Source organism: Anarhichas minor, unplaced genomic scaffold, assembly GCF_050575085.1.
Source record: "Anarhichas minor isolate MPS153535 unplaced genomic scaffold, ASM5057508v1 ptg000067l, whole genome shotgun sequence".
Lineage (NCBI taxonomy): Eukaryota > Metazoa > Chordata > Actinopteri > Perciformes > Anarhichadidae > Anarhichas > Anarhichas minor.
This window is the reverse complement of record NW_027466513.1, coordinates 1,132,239-1,155,000: the sequence shown is the minus strand read 5'-3', so window position 1 is coordinate 1,155,000 and position 22,762 is coordinate 1,132,239. Positions and strand designations below refer to the sequence as shown.

Sequence of the window (22,762 nt, the reverse complement as noted above, 5' to 3'; positions counted from 1 at the left end):
CACACACACTGCAGAGAAGCCGCAGTCGAGCCCAGATGAAGCAAAGAGCTTGGAGTCAAGGATGTATCCCCTGCAGAGGGTGGTCTTCATTGACAGCACATGGAACCAGACCAACAAGATCAGCACAGATGAAAGACTGCAAGGTAATCATGAAAGAATGCATTTGTGCAGAGTTTCAAAGAGCTCTGACTGCTGGTGATTATTAGGGGCAAATTTACTTCACCCACACCGCTGTTTAAGATGATTTCACGCTTTGTTCTCGAGCGCTCTCTGACTAACGTGTGTTCTCCTCCAGATCTGCTCCGGGTGGAGTTGAAGACGAGGAAAACGTGTTTCTGGCGAAGTCAGAAGGGCAAACCAGACACCTACCTAGCTACTATCGAGGCTATTTATTATTTCCTCATGGACTTCAGCGAGCATTGCCTTGCTCAGGAGTACAATGGAGAATATGACAACCTTCTCTTCTTCTACACCTTCCTGCACTCAGTTGTCAACAAAGCAAAGACTTCTGCTGGAAAGTGCTGAGGAATACTTCAAGGAAAAACTCCCATCAGCTCCAAAAGATTTATGAACTGTAGCTGACGAGTAGATTCACATGCCAACCCTTTTATGATTTTGATGAGTTTTATTTTATGGCTGTGTGATATTTGTATTTTGTATGAGATACTATTTGGATAAGAATATGCAATAAAGCGCAAGGTTTACAATTGCCCAACATGAAAGAGGTTTGTTTGATATACAAATACAAGACACACATCACACAGCTGCAGCAAACTGGATGACAGCAATAGTAATCTCAGAAAAACATCTGCAAAGTGACAAACAGTTAATTCTAAAAATCACAAAGGGAAATAGTATCAACTTGGTCTTTAATTCAAAATGTTGAAAATTAGCATGTTTGACATTTTTGTGTGAGACCTAATGCTCCTCCCACTTTAATTCATGCAGGTTTCAGTGAGTGATTTAAATCTTTGACTATAAAATGTAATAATGAACAAGGAAACGGACCTCAGATGCGTTTCAATATTTTTATTTACAAATCAGTACACGTTTGAGTTACTAATGTCTCCTAATTTCAAAAAAATCAACTTGTAGAAACACATTTCTTCCAGACCCGATAAATATGTTCCCCAAAAATATGTATCCTGAAAGCTAATGCTGGGTATTTGTCTACTTGAGAACTGTCCATGATGGTGAACCATTGAGGAGCCACTAGTAGAAGGTCTCTCTGATCTTGGCTTGCAGGCTGTCGCATGTCTTCTTGGCATCTCCCAGCAACATGGATGTGTTGGGCTTGTAGAAGATGGGGTTATCTACTGCAGCATAGCCCACACCCAATGTGCGCTTCATCACTATCACCTGGAGTAGAGTTTAAATAAGTATATATGGTCACTGTACCACTCTGATACAAATATAGGGATATTGTTGTTGCAGCAATACTTATTAACGGTAGTTTAAATGGTAGACCAACCTGTTTGGACTTCCACACCTCCAGAACAGGCATGCCAGCGATTATGGAGTTGGGATCCTCTTGTGCTGCAGAATTCACAGTGTCGTTGGCTCCGATCACCAGTGTCAAGTCCGTCTCTGTGGGCCACAGATGTTTACACATTTATACACAACGCAGACAAAACCGTTGGTGAAATGCCCTGCAATTGTCCTCACTGGTGTCATTGGGTTCCCCCCAGCACCACACATATTTCCCTCTGTCATAAACAGAACCATGTGTCTCAGTAAGCTCGCCCGGTTGCTAAGAAAACAAAAACTGTTGCCCTGATAAAAAATGGCATGTCTAAATATCAAGACAACACGAGGCTGCTCCAAGTGCGTATGAAACGGGGGATGAGATTATTACACATAACTGATCTAGTACTATTACCGGACACATTCCTGACAAAGTGACAACCATGTAGTAAACATTTCAACAGCTTTCTTCAGATACAAAACAAAAGAGTTAACCTGGGAAGTCATCATTGATCTCGTCCATCTCCAGGACCACGTCGTAGGGAACACCAGCCTCAGCCAAGAGGACATTCAGCTGGCCGGGCATACGACCGGCCACTGGGTGGATACCAAACCTGTTGGAGAAAAAAACTGTTACTGCTCATCAACACACCTTGATTTGCATTGAAAGCTGACTACTCCCTGCTCCTGTGGAAGCACAAGTAAAAATGCACCTGTCTCTTTCTAAACAAATTCAGAATATATTATATATTCAGTTGTGGAGAATTAAGATATTTCCTGAAGAAAAAGTAGCAACATTAAAATGTAATAATACTCCGTTACAAAGCAAAACATTCTGCAATTTAAAATCACATTTAAGCAAGAGTATTGAAAGTAAAAGTACTCATTACGCAGCAGAATGTCTCCCCTCAGTGATATATTTTATATTATGCATTCACAAGTAAGTGAGCAGCATTTTCATGTTGTAGATGTGAAGATGAAGCAGTTACTATTAACTACTTCATGCAGTATATTGTTGGGTTGTTTGACCTTTAACATGTTCACATGTTGAGTTACTATAATAGTCCCATAAAGGGAGTAGAAAGTACAATATTTTCATCTGAAAAGTAGTGGTGTAACAGTATAAAGTAGTGTAAAATAAAAAGAATCAAGTTAAATTTAACTCAAGTACAGTGCTTGAGTAAATGTACTTCTGTCTCTTCTTTACGTCCGTACTGTCCAGTACATATTAAAAAGTACTTTGCAGTTTCCAGCTTTGCTGTCAGGAGAAAATAAAAATCTTTCTCCCTAATCAGGTGTTGGAAAGGAGTTGTTTTTGGGGTTAGACTCTCGAAGATGTTCAAGTCACTTTACTACTGAAGGAGATTACACAATTGTGATTGAGTCTTTGGCACACTGAGGAAAGTATTGCAGTATTTATATATTTACAGTCTCTGTGGCAACATTACTGGAAAAACATGCTGTATTTCAGTTTTTCTAAAAACTATGCACATATTTGAAGCTCATGTATCAGCAACAAGACTCCAGACTGCCACACTCTAAGCACAATTACATTCCTTTCACTCAAATAGAAATTCTAAAATCAACCTGGAATGAAATCTCAAGGATTGTCACTTTAAAATACAAAAAATGTTCAAAATAAAACAATTCTATCCCACTGAGAAAAGAAGCAGCAGTAATCTTTTTAATGAAGTAAATGCAGAGCACAGATATTCACCTGACACTCTTGCCCTGTTCCTTCAGCATCTTCACCATGTCTGCAATCGGGTACTGCGCTTTTGCTGCACACAGACCCCAACCTAAACACAAACACATACAGAGAATAAACATGCAGTAGCTTAAAAAAATGCCTAAATCTAAATCTTAGGATATGATCAGTCTATTATCCAATTGTCTTATTCTTATTTTGTTTGTGGTCCTATTGGATTAAGCGAGCATTTGACACTGATAGTTTATTTTTTAAATGAAAGCACAGCAATCCAGCAGGGTTCGATAACAATAAAACCAGTGATTCCACAACCCTTCATATTGTCTTTTGTCCTCCTCTCACTGTCCTCGTTCACCACAAGTCTCTCTGTAATAAATCATAGTGGTTCACTGGTTTAAGAGACATTTTTCTTCTGAAACCTTTCGCATGTGTGGTGTGCGTTTGGGTACCCTGCGTGCAAAGAGCTCCTTTCCCTGTCTGCCTAACCCCTATTTCACCCTGGTGGTCAGGTACCTTGTAGAGTTCAGCATTGACCCTGGTCGAGTTTTTTGAAGCCAGTCACCCGTAACCCGTATCTTCTAATTCCCCAGACAACCGGAGCCTTCTGTTTCCTCGCTGCCGTGCTTTCTGGTTGACAGCGCATGGAGAAATCTTGAGTCTGGACTAAATAGCTCTTGTGACTTTTCACTGTTTCTCTAATCAAACCAGCATGTTGGACCACACAGCTGTCCTTGCGTTGGTTTGGAGCCACTGGAAAACAACAGCAATCCAAGTATCCAAGTAGCCTACTTCAGAGTGGTTCCTTTTGCTCGGGCCACTCAACAACTACTCAGTTGTCTGGCTTTATCTTTTAAACAAAATCAGGAAGTGTTTTCCATCTCACACTCAAAAATCAAATTCATCATCCCCTACTCTTACTGCTGACAAACATGTCACACACGCTCACTATATTTACTTTTAAGAGTCCATGTGGAAGTGAGATAATGTGTGCGCAAACTGCTCCCTCTTGTGGTTACCATGGCTTCAATTTTCTGAGTTTAATTAATTACTGCCATGTCAATGAGCCCAAGATCCGGACCATTTCCAAACGTTTTGCGAAAGCTTCTATCTTTTCCCGAGCTGCCGCGAAAATATTTTTTTGATCTTTGCAGAGCAGTCAGGCTCAGCCTTTTTTGTCAGGTGAAGTTCATCAGATGAGTGTGATCGTTGAAAAGCTGCAGCTGGAGTGCAGAAGAGGATCCGGGCTGTCCAGTGATGAGGGAATCTGACATTAAAGTTGTGCTCCACCTTAGTCTCTGATGTCAGCCCAAACGCCTTTCCACACCTCTACCAAAGGCCTCTGGGCTTTAACAGTCTTTGCAACTGTACTTTATGTATGCATGGTTTAAAATGACCACAAAGATCTGATAGAATTAGTCTTTCGCTGACTAAAAAGGCAGACTTGCCACAATGGCAGATTACCTCATACGTGTTAACTACTGTGCAGTCTTTTTGACCACGAGCTATTCAAAATAAGTTCCGTCTGTTGAACCGGCTCTGCACAAAATGGCAGAGTTTAAATGTCTACAGGGTTTCGGTATTCCTCTGGATGGAAGCTTAAAAGGGGAACTCCACCGTTTTACACACTAAATTCTGCTCACAGCTCTGAGGGAATTCAAATGCAAATGGCTGTCTCCAGAGGGAGCTGTGTGAAATCTGTTAAAAAGTGCCTCAAGTGACGTCACTTGAGTCAGTGTCGGTTGGGTCTGATGACTATGAAAACAAAATTAATCTGTTGGTGTGGAGTTCGATAGAAGTGAGTTTTGTAGCCCGTTCTTCTCCTTTGCTTGAGACTCGAGGCTAAATTAGCCGCTACTAGCATAAGACACCTGAACGTGTATATTCAAGGACTTAGGTAGAGTTGCATTGTGGGTAATGTAGATCTCTCTGAATTATTATTTTTGATCTCTTTTTTTAAAGCTTAAACAGACATTTTGAGTCCAACAATGTTACAGGAATGCAATGCTAAATCTAGAGTACACTTTTAAAATTGCCAACGCTGTGACAGACAAAAGATACGAATAAATGTTAAAGTAAACCTCGGTCACTTTGTTTACTGTTTTATACAGCAGCTGTTTCCACGTGGCAAATAATAAAAATGCCCTCAGCAACATCATGAATCTATAAAAATGTATTGATTATTTTAGTGCGTAAAATAATAGTCGGTGAGATAATGTGTCACATCAGGCCACAAAGTTGGAAATTCCTTATAAATACCCAGTGGACTGACAAATATCTTGCGTTGCATGTACAGTACAGTGTGTACCTGGTGTGATGATGATGCTGTTGGCTTCTTTGATTATGTCGATGGTCTGGTCCAAGTTGACCTCGGTGTGAGTGCCAACAATCTCCATTGGCTTACCGCCTGCTGTGGAGGTGGTCCCGAACCCACCCAGGATCACATTGGGCAGGGAACGGTTCATCGCCTTGGAGGAGAGGAGGACAATAACTCTGTCTCAGGTATATGTGCCGAGTACACCGTGGAAGTTCACACCTGTGACTGGATGGACGTGCGTCCACTCACCACACACATGATGTAGGAGAGGATGGCACCGGAGGAGCCAATCAGAGCTCCGACAATCGTCATCAGATTGTTGTCTAATAGGAAGCCTTCGGCACAGAGCGCCCATCCGGAGTAGCTGTTCAACACGGTGATGACCACGGGCATGTCAGCGCCACCAATGGCTGCTGTGAGGGTCACACCCTGTGGGGAGGTTGGAGAAGTTAAAACAAGAGTTATTTGAGTCACTTACGCAAATTAAAACCACCTTGTTTGAGATGCAGATAACATTTTACTCACTGGGTACACAGAGTACAAGTCACTTACTTGGTACCAACTTTTGCTCTGAGTAAAAATGTATTGTATCATTTAATCCATGTATTGAAAAGAGTGATTCTAGCTCACTCAAGACAGGAAAGAAATTACTTTTCAACAGTTTTTACTTGACGAAAAAGTTGCACATCTTCAATGTTCCTTTCCATTTATTCTTAATATGTCTTTTTCAGCTTGTTGAATCGTTGAAACTCACCATAATAGTGGAAAGCCCAGACACTCCCACCAGACACCCCATGCCGGTACCGTAGCTCGAACTGAGCATAAACGGCACCATGCCTCCCATTGACGCTGCCATCAGACCGGCATTCAACATGTGTCGTCCCGGCAACAGCAGGGGGGCCGAGTTCAGGACGCCTACAACCAAAAACATTTTCCGACAAACATATTCAGAGAAGCCAGAAATTATTTTCACTCTTCTCGTGGGGCTGAAAGGGGAATCATTTGACAAGATAAAACACGTAAACACACTTTTCTCTCGAGCAGTGTCGAGCGTCTTTGAACGGTCAGGACTTCCCCGTGGAGGCCTCTAATCAGCCATCCAAGAGTCTGTCCCCATCCACAAACCACAGCCATGCAGCCACTGCCCATAACAAATTACTAGAAAGCTTCTCATATGTTCCTCTTGATCAGTCGCACTGCAATGCAAATTAGTGACTGCTGACACATGCACACAAACCCCCCCCCCCCCCCCCCCCCCACCCCCACCCCCCAGCCCAGGCCTGGATTTACCAGAGGATCTTTGGCTTTAACTAGATGAAAGAGACAATCAGCGCCAGAGGACGCAAAGCTCAGTGTGTTTATACAGATATTAGTGTGTCTGTGTCAAATAAAGAACAATGATGAAGGACATATTCTGCTGACTTTAAAACATGTCACATGCACAATATTATGTAGTTGTGTGCTGTAGATGCTACAAATATTCTTGAAGTAAATTCCTTTACCTTGAAGCTTGCCGTAGGCCACCAGTGAGCCACTGAAGGTGACGCCTCCGATGTAGGTGCCCAGATACGCCACAGTCTTGAGCACACCGGCGGATGGGTGAGTGTCAAGGTGAGGGAACTCAATCATGAACTCGGCAACGCAGGTGAGAACAGCTGCCAGACCCACAAGGCTGTGGAAGGCCGCCACGAGCTGCGGCAAGTCTGAGATTTCAATACGCTTGGCAAGGGTCAGACCTGAGATATGAAGATCCAACAAACAACAGATTTCAGTAAATCTCTGTGAGTTTTGAATACAAAAGATTGAAAATATTACGGTTTTTTTATGGTTAAAAGGCAAACACCTGCTTTCAGTAACATGACTCTTAACAAACAGGGCCGGATCTTCAAAGCCAATCTAATGAGTCCTATGTTAAGTATTTAAGTGTGTTTTCTTGAAAACACAAATTTAACATCGTGTAAACCCTCATGCTCTGCTGCCTGCGTGATGAAAACATCATTTATCATCCTGCTTTCTTGAATTACAATTAACATGTACAACATTCACACGCGATCACAACATCCACTCATCTTTGTATCTGGACAGGATGATTGATGTTCTGTTATGAATTAGCAAAAAAGAAAAATCACACTCTTCAAAGACCAGAGGAGCCGCATGCGAAGTTTATAAAATGTAACTCATTCATGGTGGTCTTGCAGTTTTCTAAACAAACTGCTGGACTTAATATGGAGCCATGCCCGAATTTTATTGATTTTTTAAATTATTTAAATCAAGACATCATGTGTATCTCAGTTGTAGATCCTCCTAAAGGAGGAAGCCACCTACCCAGGGTTCCCCCTGTGGCCATGGCCAGAGACATCTGAGACAGCAGCTCTGGTGAGGGTTTGAGGGCACCGAGGGTGGCAGCGATGCCCCCTGCCACTCCCATCATGCCCAGGACGTTCCCTAAGCGACTGGTGCGCTGGGCAGAGAGGCCCGCCAGCGCCCCGACACAACACAAACCCGAGCCCAAGTACATCATCTGAGGTAGAAAAAGATAAAAAACACATGTCGGACTTATTTGTGTAGAGCTTGAGTATGGTTACAGACGCAGTCGAGTTAAAGGTGTGAATAGAAGCTTCATCAAAATACTGAAAGCTGAAATGATAAGTCGATTATTTCGAGGCGATCGACAGAAAATAAAACTTCAGTCATTTTTAAAGTCAATTAATAATGCTAGTGCTACTTTCCCTGAAAAAGTGTTCGCAACACTGGGCTGGGTTTCTTAGTTGGATCATTTTTAAACTGTAGCGTCGTCTTGCTGGTTTCTCAACATTACCAACCCTAGCTTTAATACAAGCTACTTGTAAATACTTTTATAGAGAACAAATGTGAGTGGAATGAAGAGATATACGTCTTCGATGTTGTATCCAGCCGCCACTGAGGCTCCATATCCCCCAACAAATGCTGCCCCAGGCAGCATGTACAGGTAGTTGTACTCTGGAGGGTCAGTGGGACGCTTGAACATGTCCAACATCCTCTGGGTGATCAGGAAACCACCTGCATATATATACACAGATGACAACATATTTTTCATTTGATTGGGCAGACAATGAATCTTGTTCTCTCTTTCTATTTCTACGTTTAAGTGATGGATGTCAGACCGGCAATGTTGATGGAGGAAACAAAGGCAGCGGCAAGAGCGAGACCCTCAGGCAGGCTGGAGGGTGTGAGACCTCCACCCATCAGCACCAGACCTCCAACAGCTGTCAGACCTGCAAGAGAGGACGGACAGAAGTCAAGCCATCAGAAAAACACATAGAAATTTGGCCATAACCATCTTCAACTGACTCCTGACCTGAGATGGCGTTGGTGACAGACATGAGGGGTGAGTGCAGAGCGGGGGTCACGCCCCACACAGTGTGGTATCCCACAATCCCAGACAAGCCAAAGGTGGTGACCATCTGGGTGAAGGCTGCGTTGGGGGAAATGATGCCCAGAGCCAGACAGGTGGACACACCTACAGAGAGACAGAGCAGTGTTGTTGTTACAGTATGTTTGACTGCCTGTGTGCGTACAGTTCTTTCCACACTGATGTAGTGGAAAAAAGTATGCAGTCTTTTCTATTTCCAGTCCCTCTTTTTTCTACCATTAAAGCAATGGAACAATTGAATAGGAAAAGAACAAACACTTCTATTTTCATAACTATGCAAGTGTGATGATTCATAGTTTCTCCTACACTTCAAAGAAGTGAACTGTCATGTCATACTTTACTAAAAATGTATTCCTCACTGTGTTCAGTTATGATAGAGTGTCTGCATTCAAACGTCCCATTAAGATCTGGTGAGCTCAGTGTTCTAAGCAATAAAAACTGATATTGATCCAAATATGATATTGTTTGAAACTTGGGCTGCAACTAACAGTTATTTTTTATTAGTTAATGTGCAGATCGCTTGATTAATCAATCCATCTTTTGGTCAATAATACATCAGATAACAGGGAAAATAGTTTCTCCATGTCGGCATTTTAAAGCCAATGGGGACGTCTTTAAAATTGCTTCTTTTTTTGTTGTTGTTTCAAGGAAAAGCAGCAAATATTCACATTTGAGTGGCTTAAACCATCAATATCTTCGGCTTTTCTGGTTGAAAATGTTCTGGTTGAAAATGTACTAACAAGTAACCGGTTATAAAGATTGCTGGTGATGACCAACTAATTGTTTCAGCTCTATTTGGAACTGCTACAGGTTGTAGAGCCAAAACTTAACATCAGGCTAAGTAATATTAGGAAAAGCTTTTAAATAACATTTTAAGCAATTTAAGCCAAACAAAACTAAATAATTTCATTAAATTAATATCCCTTTAATTGTAATGTGATTTTTTAATTTTTTTTCCTTTGCAGAGAAGGCCTTTTTTCCCCAGAATCGGATTGGGAAAATTCCAACTTCCATGTAAAATAACTTTGTAGCACATTATATTGTGCCAATTGTCTAGTAGTGTGAATATTTCTACATGTATTTGTGTATTCATGTCTGACCTGCAGTGTAGGCGCCGGCAGAGGTCATTGTGCGTTTGAAGGGAGAGATCACCGCCGTTTTCTCAGCCTTCAACTCTGCGACTGTTTTCTGTTTCACTGGGGCTGGGGGGGCTGTTTTGGGGAGGGGGGCCGGGAAAATGTCCTTGCCGTCCTGAACACATTAGAAAACACACACGTAGACGAGTGTGAGAATACAGAAGATGTCCACGGACTTGTGCGTGAGAAACAGACATCAAGACTTTGGAGTCTTGCATTGTGGGGGATCTCGCCTGGATGGTGGGAGCACTCAAAACACAAACTCATGGACTGCACAGCAGATTATACTGAACAAACAGCAATCACAAACCAGTTAACGGTGGTTTTAAAAGTTAAATTCTCTTTTAAGAAGCCAAAATAATGCTTAGTTTAACAAGGGGTAAACCGATATGTCCTGTTGAGGTTGCATGCTTTCTCTGCCATAAACAATGTGTCAAAGCCAAAATTCCTGGAAAATTATATTTTGAAATGTTCATAACATTCTTGCTGGGATCCAACATGAGCTTTTCCCGGCGGGGATCGTGTTTTTAGTAGTCATTTGGCGCAGAATCCTAGCATGATGCCAAGAGGGAAGGAGGGATGCCAGCAGAGCCGGAGGCTGCCAGTAGACAGTTACATAAAACAGAAAAACCCCACCTTCATGACAAGAGTCCCACGGATGACATGATCGATCGTTCCATAGTCAAACTCGTCTTTGGGCTCGTAGTGGTAGTATTCCTTGTCTGGGCTAATGGCCTTCAGCAGCTTCAGTACGTTGTTCGAATACAGAGTGCTGGCCTGGGTGGGCAAGCGGCTGGGCAGGTCTGTGTAGCCAATGTGTGTTACTCCCTAGTTATTAAAAAAACAGTAGATCATCAGCAAATTCTATATTAAAACAGGGCTTCCAAGGAATTTATTTTGTTCTTTATCAAAGTCTGAAACCTCACCTTGTGAACGTGCAGCTCTCCAGGCTTGGTGGTTGCGATGTTGCCCCCTGCCTCTGCAGCCAGATCCACCACCACAGAGCCGTCCCTCATCGACTCCACAAACTCCTTCTTGATCAGAATGGGAGCGCGCTTCCCTGCATGGGAACAGGAAACACAGGGACAGATGAGATGGATCAAATGTTCGTAAATCATGCAATCTGAGAAATAAGAAAGTCAGAAGACTTGTGAATCCACATTAAAGCTGCATTCATCCGTTTTTGGCCACAAGGAGGCAGAAGAACATCGAAACAAAACTCGAAACAAGCGTATGGAGTTGTTATGGCTAAAGTGTTTGCGATTAATTGCCTAGTTACACAATCAACAAACATGAAGCAACATTAGTATCTGCATGAAGTTGTGTGTCTGGCTACCTGCTTTGTTTTAATCCCCACCAACTCCTGAGAAAAATATATCTGGGTCTTTTGCTGCTAGATGATACATTTTGCATCTTCACCAGCCAATCTTAAAATGTGTCCAACTGTGGGCAGCAGCTTATAGGTGGTTTATACAAGTTGTGTTGCTGTAAACGGCTGCAAACAAGGATTGATGAGAGCAGCTGAGTCTCAACTAAAAAGTGCATTTGCAGGCCGTTAAAAAAGACAATAATCTAAAAGACTTGCAGAGTTGAGTGGTAGTTAGTTCATCACACTGGTTCAATGTTACTATGCAACAAATAGTGATTAATGCAGCTTTAAACGCCAGAAGATTAAAGACAAGAGACGGAGATGGTACCAGTGCGACTGACCTGGAATCAGGGCAGTGGTGATGACAATGTCGACCTCTTTACACTGCTTGGCGAAAAGGGCCATCTCAGCGTCAATGAACTCCTGAGACATCTCTTTGGCGTAACCTCCGACCCCGTCGCCAGACTCTTTGATGTTGACCTCTAAGGGCTCTGCCCCAAATGATTTGAACTGCTCCAGAGCTGCTGGCCTGACAGTCAACAGGCAGTCAGGTTACTCATCACAACCATCAGCACTCAGTCTGCAGTCTGAGACACAATGTTTCATCTAATACCTGGTGTCAAATCCTCTGACTATGGCTCCCATTGACTTGGCTGCACCTGCTGCTGCCAAACCAGCCACTCCACCTCCGATAACCAGGACCTGTGTGCAGCAGAATCATCTATATGCATTATTGTTCAGGGATGGTTCTGATTGAAAGGCATTGAAAAGAAAAAAGAAAAGACTGTGGGAAGACACTCTCGTTGACCTGCATAATATGTAGACGGTTACCTTAGCTGGGGGGACTTTTCCTGCAGCTGTGATCTGACCAGTAAAGAACCTGCCAAAGTGGTTAGCAGCCAAAACCACAGCTTTGTACCTACAAAACAAACATTTGCTGTAACTAAACATTCCTGAACAGCTACAAACATTTCATATTTACCGACGACCTAAACAAAGCATTGATGGGCTGCAACTTTAAAACGCAGCAGCATATTACACGAGTACTACCGTCATTACACTGGTTCCTTTAACGTTGAGGATTATTATTTTACTTGTTTTTAAAACCTTAAAGCACCTTCATACCTCTCAGATTGCTTATCTGAGTATGTTCCAACCCGTTCCCTTAGGTCGTCTAGCGCTGGGTTGTATAACATACTTCACAAATAAGACAAGCAACTTCTGTTGATAGTTTGAACGAACAGCTCAAAACTTACTTTTACAATCTTGCTTTTAATTATTTTCACCTTTTTCAAACTGTATTTATTTTATATTTATTTTGTATTTCTCATACTTGTTTGTATATCTTAAAATTGATTTGACCAGTATCAACTTATTTATTACTATAATTATCCTATTTTCTGGATTTTATTATTTTATTGTTTTCACTTCTTGTGTCCCCTGTTTTTAAATACATTTTTTTCTTCTCTTGTGAAGCGCTTTGAGCTGCATTTTATGTTATGAGAGATGCTATATAAATAAAGCTCATTATTATCATTATCATTTTTCTTTACCCTGCGATGTTAGCCATGGAGCTGAGTGCGTCGTAGCCCTGTGCGATGGTGACTCGGGGCACCTGGTCCATGGCCAGCACATTGCTCTGCCTCTCTGACAGCTTTCTCATCAGCTCTGGGTTCTGCGCTGGATAGATGAAGCTCACCAAGGTGGAGTAAGGCTTCAGCAGGTCTGCCTCGCTCAAACTGGGGGCTCGAACCTACAGCAGTAAAAGTATAAATTCAGTAATATCTATCCACTGAATTGTCTTATTAGCAGAGCAAACAGCAGATGTGTGCGAACCTTGAGGACCAAGTCTGAGCCAAGGGCTCCATTGACGTCAGTGATGGTGGCTCCAGCATCTTTGTAATGCTGATCGGAGAACTTGGATTCCTCTCCAGCTCCACTCTCCACCTGCACCTTGAAGCCCTGTTTGACCAGCGCCTCCACCCCCGCAGGAGACAACGCCACACGACGCTCATTCAGTACCGTCTCCTTAGGAACCCCAACCACCAGGTCCTTGTAGAGCACACCTGAACACAAACACCAGCTGATAGTTGAGTCTGCTGAACCCAAGGGAATGTGTGTCTTTATTAAAAAACAAAAACATATTAGAAGCTTTCATTCTAACAAACAAAATCCCCTTTATTACATAGGAGAGCATGCGTGTACTGCCGAGATTGTGTGGCTGGGAACAGTGTCAGGTTACACATTTCTCTCCATACACGGCATGGTGACCTCGCCACCGTGGAGACATTATTAGCAGGTGATTGGCTCGCAGCCAGCACACACAGTGAGGCCTGCACTCCCACACAGACACGCTCAAAATTCTGACGTATAAAAGCACTCAGTAACTCGCAAAAGTCTCACTAACACTCGGCGACATGTGGCCCAAGATACAGACTCGATAAACAAACGTCTGTGAGCATAATCTGCCAGACGGCAGTTAAGCTTCTACATGTCACCTTTAACTGACCTCACATGTTAGCAGCTCCTACAGGGAGCATAGCCACGGCCTGCTTCACTACAGCTCTCCCTATTATGGGAAGATCTCTAGCAACCTGTTGCAAACAGTCCATGATCCGTGGCATTTTCCACTCGTCTGGCAAGAGGGAGAGTGTCCTTGAGTGAACTCTCATTCCTCAAGTAAGACACAGAGGAAATCCAAACCAAAAGAAAGTATGCAGACCCATGCTGTCCTCTTGTGAAAATAAAACACACATTTTAAAGGTTAAGCAGGGAGATTTTAATACAGATGTACATTTCCTACCTCTGGAGGCCTTTTGGTCACATAACACAGGGAAAGTTCTGAAATGCCTCCTTCCAGGTATCCTCTGACGAACCCGCAAAACGACAGAAGAGCTGGAGATGCAGCGCAGGAGGGTCGACATGGCCACTGATCGTCCGCCCTGAGATTCCCTCTAGCTCTTGAATATGAACACAAACAAGCAGAGGTAGGTGTTAAAATAACTCTACTTCTGCATCTGCTGTCAAATAACAAAGCACATTATAATCGCCCCCCACACAAATAGGTCCTGAGCCCCCTAGTCACACACTCCGGTTGTCGGTGCTGCGAGGCCTAGAGACAGCAAAGTGACATTTCAGCTCTGCAGGACACAGCACACGGGGCCCAGGGTTGATTACACACTCCGGGCTTGTTCGCGAGATCTGGAATTATGACGGCACAGGGGGGCAAACTGTGCCAAGTCTGGCCTGGCTGTTGTGAGCAGCAGCAAAGAGATGAAGGCAGATAAATCAAATGTTGTGGGGCTTAAGAGGACAGTTCAGGACTCAGACACAGACACTAACCTTCTCAAAAAAAACACACAATTTAATCACCAAAAACAAATACAAGTGTGAAACTGTAGTATTCTGCTTGGTGTTCTGATTTCTGAGTCAGCTGTTTCTTTTTTTTTTTCCGTTCATTCATTCTCTGAATCACACAGTCAATCGTTGCCCTTCATCCTCCACCTTCTACTGATTCATTCCTAAATTTGAAGGATTGATGTTATTATTGTCAGACTTGCCTTTCAGATTTCCAGAAAGAGCAGGTTCAACTGTCCCTCAGCAGCAGGTTCACCTGTGGGATGTCCTACCCAAAAGTCCCTGGTCTGCTTCTCGCGGGGACAGACAGACGACCTTCCGCAAGTTTGATATCACTGCTGCACTATTTATGTATAAATAGCAAGTCATGTGACTTCACTCATGAACCACCCCTGAGGCAGATAAACTCCCTGGAGCCGCTGCTGATAGACTCCCTGCGAATTAAAGGCTGGATTAACCTGTTTATCATAACAGTCAATGGTACATTTATTTTCCAAAGATATACACATATACAGTCTCGCAATAGCACCTCTCGCTTCCTATGTGGCTCTAAAATAATAATAATAAAAATGTTACACACACAAATAATTGGGGAATATTATATGTTTGTTTAAATGTCTTTAAATTTACTGCATTATATTTTCTGGACGCAGGGTGACGCCAGAGCGCAAGTGAAAGGTGTAAAACTTAATTGTTGGACGACTATGACTATTTCCTTGCTTCTTTATTCCAAAAACACTATTATTATCAGAATATTATTTACATAGGCCTGTATATTTAATTAATATGTTATTATTACTATTATTATTATTATTATTGTTGTTTTCGCAGTTGTTGTTGTTGTTACTATGATCATTTAATTTTTGTTTATCATATTTTTGGGGCTAATTTTATGTATACATTTCCTGCAACAGTGACCAGACCGAGCTAATTGAGAAATTAGGGGAAAGAAAGAGAATAGATAATAAAAAGACAAATATAATCAAACAAAAAACACGATTATAGAGGTCAACCCTAAAGGGATTATCATAGAGACTATGGTAATGGTTCAATAGTCTCTTGGCATGTATCTATTGGTAAGTATAAGAGGAAATACTTTTTAAAAACAGACAAAATTAAACCGTTAATAAAGGTACGAAAATATGAAAGTTTTCTAAAATCTCGCCTTATGAAAAAAGGCTAATTTAAGTTACTGTATACTTTATAATTTTGGGTTATTTTCATCCCTTAAATCAACCATACTAATACATGTTGCTTACTAAGCTGTACAGTATACTATGATAAGTTATTTATATATATTACAGTAGAAATAATTCCAAAGTAGTATTCTGGAATTGGATAAATAAATTGTATATAATTATTACATGCATGCAATAATGTACACATTAAAATAATGCTTAACGTGTACACTTAATTATGTAAGTCTCCAAAAATACAACAAAGGTACTACGGATAAAATATCTGAAATAGTTTATTTCACTGTAAATAAATTCATAATAATTTCATTTAGAAAGCGGAAACCAGCGTCTCGTCTCGCGCAGGAAACCTTTTTGGTTGGCCATCCTCTTTTACAACACGTGGATTTTGTAAACATTGGTCGGTGTGTTGTGTGTCAGCAATGCTAACACGGATAGCATTTTAGCTACCATTCACTCATTATCTGGTATGTAACTGCCTCGCAGTTGTTGTCAAAGTATTTACTTTAGTATTTAGCTCTTCAGCTAGCTTAAGAATGAAGCTGTTGCTAACAGCTAGCATGTAGCCTAGCTAACGATCACGTTGCAGCTAAAGTGATGACACTAGCTTCACTCCCTCTGCGTGTGACTGTTTGAATACGTAACCTCTCCTGCTTATCTTTTCTGTGTTTTACCGTCAGTGAGGCTGCTGATGGACAACAATGTCTCTGAGGCTGCTCTCAGTGGATCCATCGGACCGGGGCTCTCAGAGATGCAGGTTGGGTCCGGGCTTGATGTCAGCGCTGGGTCTGAGTCTGGGCTCCCCGCTGCTGGTGTCTGTTCCCGGGGGAAGCTGTCTGTGCACCGCCTGGCCCCGGCCTGACCTGGCAGAGGGCTTCCTGCAGATGGACCTGAAATGTTCTTCTACCGGTCTAGTCTCTCACCCACCCACTCATCTCAACCTGGACCCAGACCAGCTCACACCTGTGCCCTGCCCCAAACTGAAAGGTGTAAAGATAACCGTGGTGGTCCAGGGTGTGGATTTTAAGAAACTCACACCTCCTGGCCTGGTTCACGAGCTTGTGAAGGACATGCTGAAAGGTGTGCACGTCCACGAGAAGCACGTGATAAACCTGGAGAATTTTGATACAGAGATTAGATATGTTGTTATTGAAAGCATCAATCCGGATTCTGCCAGTGCTGGATTCATCACCTCAAAGACGTGTGTGGAGATAGTTGGCATCCAGACGCTCAGGCATCACAGGAGTCAGCTGCAGGACCAGCAAATAGTCCCACTGGGGGGACTGGAGGAGGTCAGCGTAATGATATAAAAAATATTCATCCAGAGTGTGTATTCCCTCAATGTGATGCCTGTATTTGTTGTTTTTTTATACAATATTTTAGGTGAGTGCCTCCCTGAGAGAGATGCTGCAGCTGCCCCTGCTCTATCCAGGCGCCCTGCGCTCTCTCGGTGTGTCGTGTCCCAGAGGTGTGCTCCTAGTGGGGCCTCCAGGTGTGGGCAAGACCCTGCTGGTCCGCAGAGTGGTGGGGGAGGTGGGAGCCAGCCTGGTGGTGGTCAGAGGGCCAGAGGTATTCATTGCATTCTTTCACATACTGTATTTGTTCAACATTTCCAATCACAGTATGTGTAATTATATGTTGCCAAAATCAACATGTATTAGAAAATTGTAATTGAGAAGTTGTGGAAAGATAATCCAACAAATAAAGTACTTGAACATCATATCCAAGCAGAAGTACTGCTATATAACTGTGTTCTTTTGATAATAATGTGACTTTATGTATTTTTTTGCTTTACATGCTATAAGGAGTTGTGCCAGAGGCCTGTTGATGTTACATATTTTGGGTGATAGATAGATTTATTTAAATGAAATATTTGAGACACTGATAAAACACACTTACTTTTTATTTTGTGAAGCACTTTGTGCGGCATGTTTTTGTATAAATACAGCTTATTGTTATTATTAATACAAATTGTGAATAATAATTTCAGGTGGTGGGATCCCGGCCGGGTGAGAGTGAGGAGAAGTTGCGTGCTGTGTTTGAGCGCGCTCGCTCTGCAGCTGAAGAGGGCCCCTGTGTGCTGTTCCTCGACGAGTTGGACTCTCTGTGTCCGAGGAGAAGCGGCTCGTCGGCACCAGAGAACCGCCTGGTGGCTCAGCTCCTCACGCTGATGGACGGGATGAAACGGTCCGATAGCTTCCTCATCGTCGGAGCCACCAACAGACCGGACAGCTTAGACCCGGCACTGCGCAGGCCTGGAAGATTTGACAGAGAGGTGAGGGGGACGATGAAATGCATAACCCATTGCATAATAATACATGGAAATAAAATATTGACAATCTCGATTTTTACTTCTCTCCTTCAGGTTATCATTGGAGCCCCCACCTTGCGGCAGAGAACAGCCATCTTGACTGTTCTGTGTGCGAGGATGCCCGTGTGTCCCAGTGTGGACATGGCGGAGCTCGCACAGAGAACTACCGGCTATGTAGGGGCGGACCTCAGCGCCCTGTGCAGAGAGGCTGCCATGCACGTTATACGAGGAAGCTCAAAGGTAAATGCAGCAATAAAGCCATGTGTCATATAAAAATAAAACACTAATATTTTATCACTTCTAGGGAACATTTTAGCTGTCTTCAGAGCTACATGTAGTACCTTCTGTCAGGATTTATGCAGATTGGATTGTAGTTCACACAGTGTGTTTCAAATGGGTCTCGGATGACTTGTGATCACATATTGGCTGCTTCACTCACATTTCATCGTATATGTGGTGCTGAATAGGAGAAAAATACATTAGTGCTCGGCTTCACAGCTAGAAGAGAAGAGTATTATGGTGGTTATTTGGCAACTCAACATGTGTGTGCGTGTGTTTAAAGTTGTGTCTGAGTTGTGGCCTAGTTAAAACCACTGTTTGGGAAGTGTGTCATGCTGTACTATAAAGTTGATTAGGCATTCCATAAGTAAATCAGAGATGCACCAGAGTGCATATATGGCCACATGTTCCTGATAAACCAAAAATATGGTTTGAAAAAGTCATCACATATTTGCACCCAGAACTACTTTGAAATTAGTATTGATATTGAGTTGATTATCCTGGTAAAATTATGCAAATTGTAATATAAGTGTAAAGACTGCTCCAATCCCTCCAGAGAGTTGAAGACATAAAATGTAATTGTTGTCTGCAGGGTTCAGGAGAGCAGACGGTGGGTGTGAAGCACTTCCATGAGGCTCTGAAGACGGTGCGTCCCTCCTGCCTGCGGAGCAGCCTGGGCAGAACGGAGCTCTCTCCGACGTCATGGGAGCAGATAGGAGGCCTGGACGAGGTCAAACTCAAACTCAGACAGGTACATGAGCGTCAGTGCGTGAATTATACAAATGTAAAACACACAGCCATCTGAGCATGTTGACTCATAAAGAAAAACAGCTGTGATCAGAGCGAAATACTCACATTCTCCCTCCATCGGTCCTCTCTTGTGTCTTAACATCAAAGAGTATTGAGTGGCCGATGTTGTACCCCGAGGCGTTTGTGCGTCTGGGTCTGTGTCGGCCCCGTGGCGTGCTGCTCTACGGACCTCCAGGATGTGCAAAGACGACGCTCGTCAAGGCCGCAGCCAGCACATCTCACTGTGCCTTCCTGTCCGTCGGCGGCGCTGACCTCTACTCTCCTTATGTCGGAGACTCGGAGAAGGCTTTATCGCAGGTACTTCTCTTTTCACGATAACACCTGAGAATGGCTGCTGTGGTCGTGTCCTCCTCCCGTTTCATCCACAAACACCTGCACCTGTCTGTCCACACGCAGCTGTTTCGCCAGGCCCGGGCATGTGCTCCCTGCATCCTGTTCCTCGATGAGATTGACTCCCTGATTGGCTCGCGGTCAAACAGTCAGACGCCCAACAGCGTACAGACACGCCTCCTGTCTGTGCTCCTGAATGAGATGGACGGGGTCGGCCTGAAGACGCTGGAGAGGAGAGGGACCGAGAAGATCCTCCAGGCGGAGGGAGCGGAGGAGAATCGCACGCAGGAACAGGTCAGATGTTATGGAGGCTGTCTCTCCTCCTTCTATTGCTTAACACCTGATCAGTATGCCATACACTGTTTTTGCTCTTCGACAGTTGGACTGCCAGGAAGTATGCAACAACGATGTGATGGTTGTAGCCGCCACAAACAGACCTGACTGCTTAGACAGTGCCCTCCTCAGACCTGGCAGGCTGGACCACATCATCTACGTCCCGCCACCCGACCAGCAGGTAAGCCGTGTGTCTCAAGTGAATAAAAAGTTATAATATACAGCAATCTTGTGGTGAAGGTTTTTCGAAGTGATTTAAAAGATGATGCATTTTTGTATTAGTGTGTCTTTAGATAACTAATATCCACATATCCGTGTGTCTAGGCTCGTCTTTGCATCCTGAAGATGTGCACAAAGTCGATGCCCGTGGGTGCTGATGTGTGTCTGGAGGAGCTGGCCGCAAAGACGGAGCTTTACTCTGGAGCTGACCTGGAAAATCTCTGTAAAGAGGTAATAATGTGAAGACCTTATTTTCTAAAACACAAAACGTAATACTGGTCCGAAGCGTTGACATCGACAAGTGGATAAAGTAAGAATGAAAACTGTTTGTTTTTTTCCAGGCTGCTCTGTTGGCGCTACAAGAGGAAAACATGGCGGCTTCTACCATCAGGCACACGTACTTCCTTCGGTCGCTCGGCACAATGAGCCCCTCTCTCACTGCCCAGCAGATCCAAGCATATCAAAAACCTCACAGATGACAAACCATACTACCATGTCCACTGCATTGATAAAATGTATTATTACAGAAAAAATATTTTAAATAAAATAAGTAAAAGTTAACTTTTGGTGTTTTCTTTTTTTTTTTTTATCACTTACAAGTCCTCAAAATATCTTTAATATTTAAGTTTCAGTTTTCAAATGTGGGCACAAGAGGGTGCTGCACACCCAGAAAATGTATTGATCACTGCCTAGTGCCTACAGATATGTTGACGAATTGGACTTTCAGAGCAGGAAGCTCCGTCTGTGTCTACGTGCCTTTCACCTCGTACTACCTCTCCTCCAGCCTACATCAGCCGGGCTCACAGGATGCTGCGCTAAGACACGCCAAGGACATCTCGGTAACAACAGGTGAGAGCTTCCACACAGCTGTCTCTGTGACTTACTGACTTTAATTCAGTGAATGGACTCGTCCTAAATGGAATTATGATGCATTTCTCCTTTAGGTATTTGAGAAATTTGTAAAAATGGTTGGATTCTTCCAAATGTTGAGAAAGAAAAAGGAGGTGAGCCGACATTTTTACTTTGTTAAAATTGAATTTGTAATGTGTTGATATTGGATTTGTAGCCCCAGGTTATTAAATGCGTTTTGATATCATGATGCAAATTTTAAAACTATTTTGTCTGCGTATATTTCAGCTGATCCCTCTGATAGGGTTCATGGCTTTTGCTGCAATAGGAGCCACATCTGCTGCTCTCTACTTTCTATTTACCAAACCTGATGTTATGTGAGTGTTATTATATTTTGATAGAATTATATTCCACTGCATTTACTTACAATACAAAGCGCTATGAATTGCACTTAACTATTTCCTGTTTTCATACTTTAATCTGACGTCAGCCTCTGGCATGTAAAGAAAGGCTTGATGTTGATCCTGATTTTCATTCACTTTCAGTTTGAATAAAACCAAAAACCCCGAACCATGGGAGAGACTGGACCCATCAAAACCCCAAAAGGTAATCTGTAACAATGCTAACATTACATCACATTTTTTAATGTTAAGATGGTTGTTAAGAAGCCCTTTTTTATTTTTGATTGGCACAAGCAGATACATCTGGGGTGCAGCTACAATCTGCTGAGTCACTGAGGAAGACATGTTATCAAGTTACAACCAGCGTGCTATTGCGGAAACAGATTAATGATGTTTACATATGTTTGCACGCGCTGCTCATGTCAAATGTCACTTTGATGAAGCCTCATTTTGTTATTTTGTGGGCATTTTGCTGCAGCTCATCACCATCAATCAGCAGTGGAAACCAGTGGAGGAGCTGGAGTATGTGAAGAGTCTCACCAAGTAAAAGAAGGCGTGCGCCTTCTAGAAAGATCCACCGTCTGACCACCTGCCTGCCCCCCCCCCCCTCCCCCATCAGTCTAACAGAATCCTTTCTGCACAAACTTTGCTTTGACACTCAGTGTGCGGAAATGCTTCTGCTCCACTGGTGGGGTTTCACCCTGCTCTGTAGTGGCCCAGCACGAGGACATCCATCCACAACGGTAGAAAACTATGGTAACAGATACTGAATGCACTTATTTACTCTGTGACTACTGCTAGAGGGCTTCATTGACACTGATCAAGCTGCGGTGTTTCATTGCTCTTACAGTCGATGTTAATGTACGATAGTGTCTAAATGTGACAGACACAATGTAGACTCGGTTATATAGTAATGTACAGGTTCAATAAATTATTATTGTGAACAAGCTCAACTTTCAGAGTGTTTCTTTTGTTCAAGTTCAAGAGACTATAAACATATTTATGCGGTAATTGATGTTTTCTTGTCTTTAGGTTGATAATCTTATATTTAGAGCTCATAGTTATAGCTCCTCTTGGTATCATCTGCATCCCAAAAAGTGTGCTTGACGAGTCGAATTTAAAAGAAAGCTAATAAACGTGTCCCATCCTCTCTGTAACATGTTCCTCCATTACAATGAACACTGTACAGTTGGTGGAAATACTTTTAAAAATTTTAACCAACAGATGATCAATACTCTCCTGTTTTTCAGTAACGTTTGTTGAAAACTACAGTG

The 22,762-nt window shown here is 42.9% G+C and overlaps 4 protein-coding genes and 1 long non-coding RNA gene across 5 annotated transcripts in view; 3 read left to right on the top strand and 2 right to left on the bottom strand.

Moving 5' to 3' along the window:
• The window catches only part of dtwd1 (DTW motif tRNA-uridine aminocarboxypropyltransferase 1), a 3,784-nt gene extending 3,062 nt beyond the window's left edge, over positions 1-722 (top strand). The window contains exons 4-5 of the mRNA XM_076078592.1: positions 1-143; positions 296-722. The exon at positions 1-143 is cut by the window's left edge and continues 143 nt beyond it. Coding sequence (XP_075934707.1) covers positions 1-143; positions 296-525 — 373 coding nt within the window. The 3' untranslated portion in view covers positions 526-722. The remainder of the gene's footprint in view (positions 144-295) is intronic.
• A 292-nt stretch (positions 723-1,014) lies between these two features.
• On the bottom strand, positions 1,015-16,926 carry nnt2 (nicotinamide nucleotide transhydrogenase 2). Its single transcript, XM_076078590.1, has 22 exons — positions 16,631-16,926; positions 14,207-14,363; positions 13,240-13,469; positions 12,957-13,156; positions 12,235-12,322; positions 12,017-12,105; positions 11,745-11,932; positions 10,961-11,094; positions 10,671-10,862; positions 9,999-10,149; positions 8,824-8,985; positions 8,630-8,740; positions 8,380-8,525; positions 7,812-8,007; positions 6,989-7,222; positions 6,241-6,401; positions 5,736-5,915; positions 5,478-5,637; positions 3,182-3,263; positions 1,960-2,078; positions 1,472-1,587; positions 1,015-1,359 (listed from the first exon to the last, which is right to left on the bottom strand). Exons 2-22 carry the CDS (start codon positions 14,325-14,327, stop codon positions 1,213-1,215), a joined length of 3,207 nt encoding a protein of 1,068 aa, XP_075934705.1. The 5' UTR covers positions 14,328-14,363; positions 16,631-16,926; the 3' UTR covers positions 1,015-1,212.
• On the top strand, positions 16,304-20,799 carry afg2b (AAA ATPase AFG2B). Its single transcript, XM_076078591.1, has 11 exons — positions 16,304-16,423; positions 16,637-17,248; positions 17,340-17,525; positions 17,947-18,231; positions 18,322-18,507; positions 19,139-19,297; positions 19,444-19,653; positions 19,753-19,980; positions 20,066-20,200; positions 20,344-20,469; positions 20,580-20,799. The coding sequence occupies exons 2-11, from the start codon at positions 16,658-16,660 to the stop codon at positions 20,715-20,717; spliced, it is 2,244 nt and encodes a 747-aa protein (XP_075934706.1). The 5' UTR covers positions 16,304-16,423; positions 16,637-16,657; the 3' UTR covers positions 20,718-20,799.
• LOC142934165 (uncharacterized) lies at positions 17,842-22,628 on the bottom strand. Its single transcript, XR_012947687.1, has 2 exons — positions 18,309-22,628; positions 17,842-18,211 (listed from the first exon to the last, which is right to left on the bottom strand). It is a non-coding gene; the product is annotated as an uncharacterized LOC142934165 (long non-coding RNA).
• On the top strand, positions 20,955-22,437 carry coxfa4l3 (cytochrome c oxidase associated subunit FA4L3). The gene is made up of 5 exons (XM_076078593.1): positions 20,955-21,087; positions 21,183-21,242; positions 21,376-21,464; positions 21,633-21,693; positions 21,967-22,437. Exons 2-5 carry the CDS (start codon positions 21,204-21,206, stop codon positions 22,033-22,035), a joined length of 258 nt encoding a protein of 85 aa, XP_075934708.1. The 5' UTR covers positions 20,955-21,087; positions 21,183-21,203; the 3' UTR covers positions 22,036-22,437.
• Positions 22,629-22,762: the final 134 nt, after the last annotated feature.

Coding starts and splice junctions, on each gene's coding strand:
- nnt2 (XM_076078590.1), bottom strand. CDS start 14,327: ATGTCGACCCTCCTGCGCTGCATCTCCAGCTCTTCTGTCGTTTTGCGG. Junction 8,741..8,823: donor TGTCACCAACGCCATCTCAG/GTCAGGAGTCAG, acceptor CCTCTCTTGCAG/GTCTGACAGCTGTTGGAGGT. Junction 6,402..6,988: donor GGCCTACGGCAAGCTTCAAG/GTAAAGGAATTT, acceptor TTTTGGTTGTAG/GCGTCCTGAACTCGGCCCCC.
- afg2b (XM_076078591.1), top strand. CDS start 16,658: ATGTCTCTGAGGCTGCTCTCAGTGGATCCATCGGACCGGGGCTCTCAG. Junction 18,232..18,321: donor CTGGAAGATTTGACAGAGAG/GTGAGGGGGACG, acceptor TCTCTCCTTCAG/GTTATCATTGGAGCCCCCAC. Junction 20,201..20,343: donor TCCCGCCACCCGACCAGCAG/GTAAGCCGTGTG, acceptor CCGTGTGTCTAG/GCTCGTCTTTGCATCCTGAA.
- coxfa4l3 (XM_076078593.1), top strand. CDS start 21,204: ATGGTTGGATTCTTCCAAATGTTGAGAAAGAAAAAGGAG. Junction 21,243..21,375: donor TGTTGAGAAAGAAAAAGGAG/GTGAGCCGACAT, acceptor CGTATATTTCAG/CTGATCCCTCTGATAGGGTT. Junction 21,694..21,966: donor ACCCATCAAAACCCCAAAAG/GTAATCTGTAAC, acceptor ATTTTGCTGCAG/CTCATCACCATCAATCAGCA.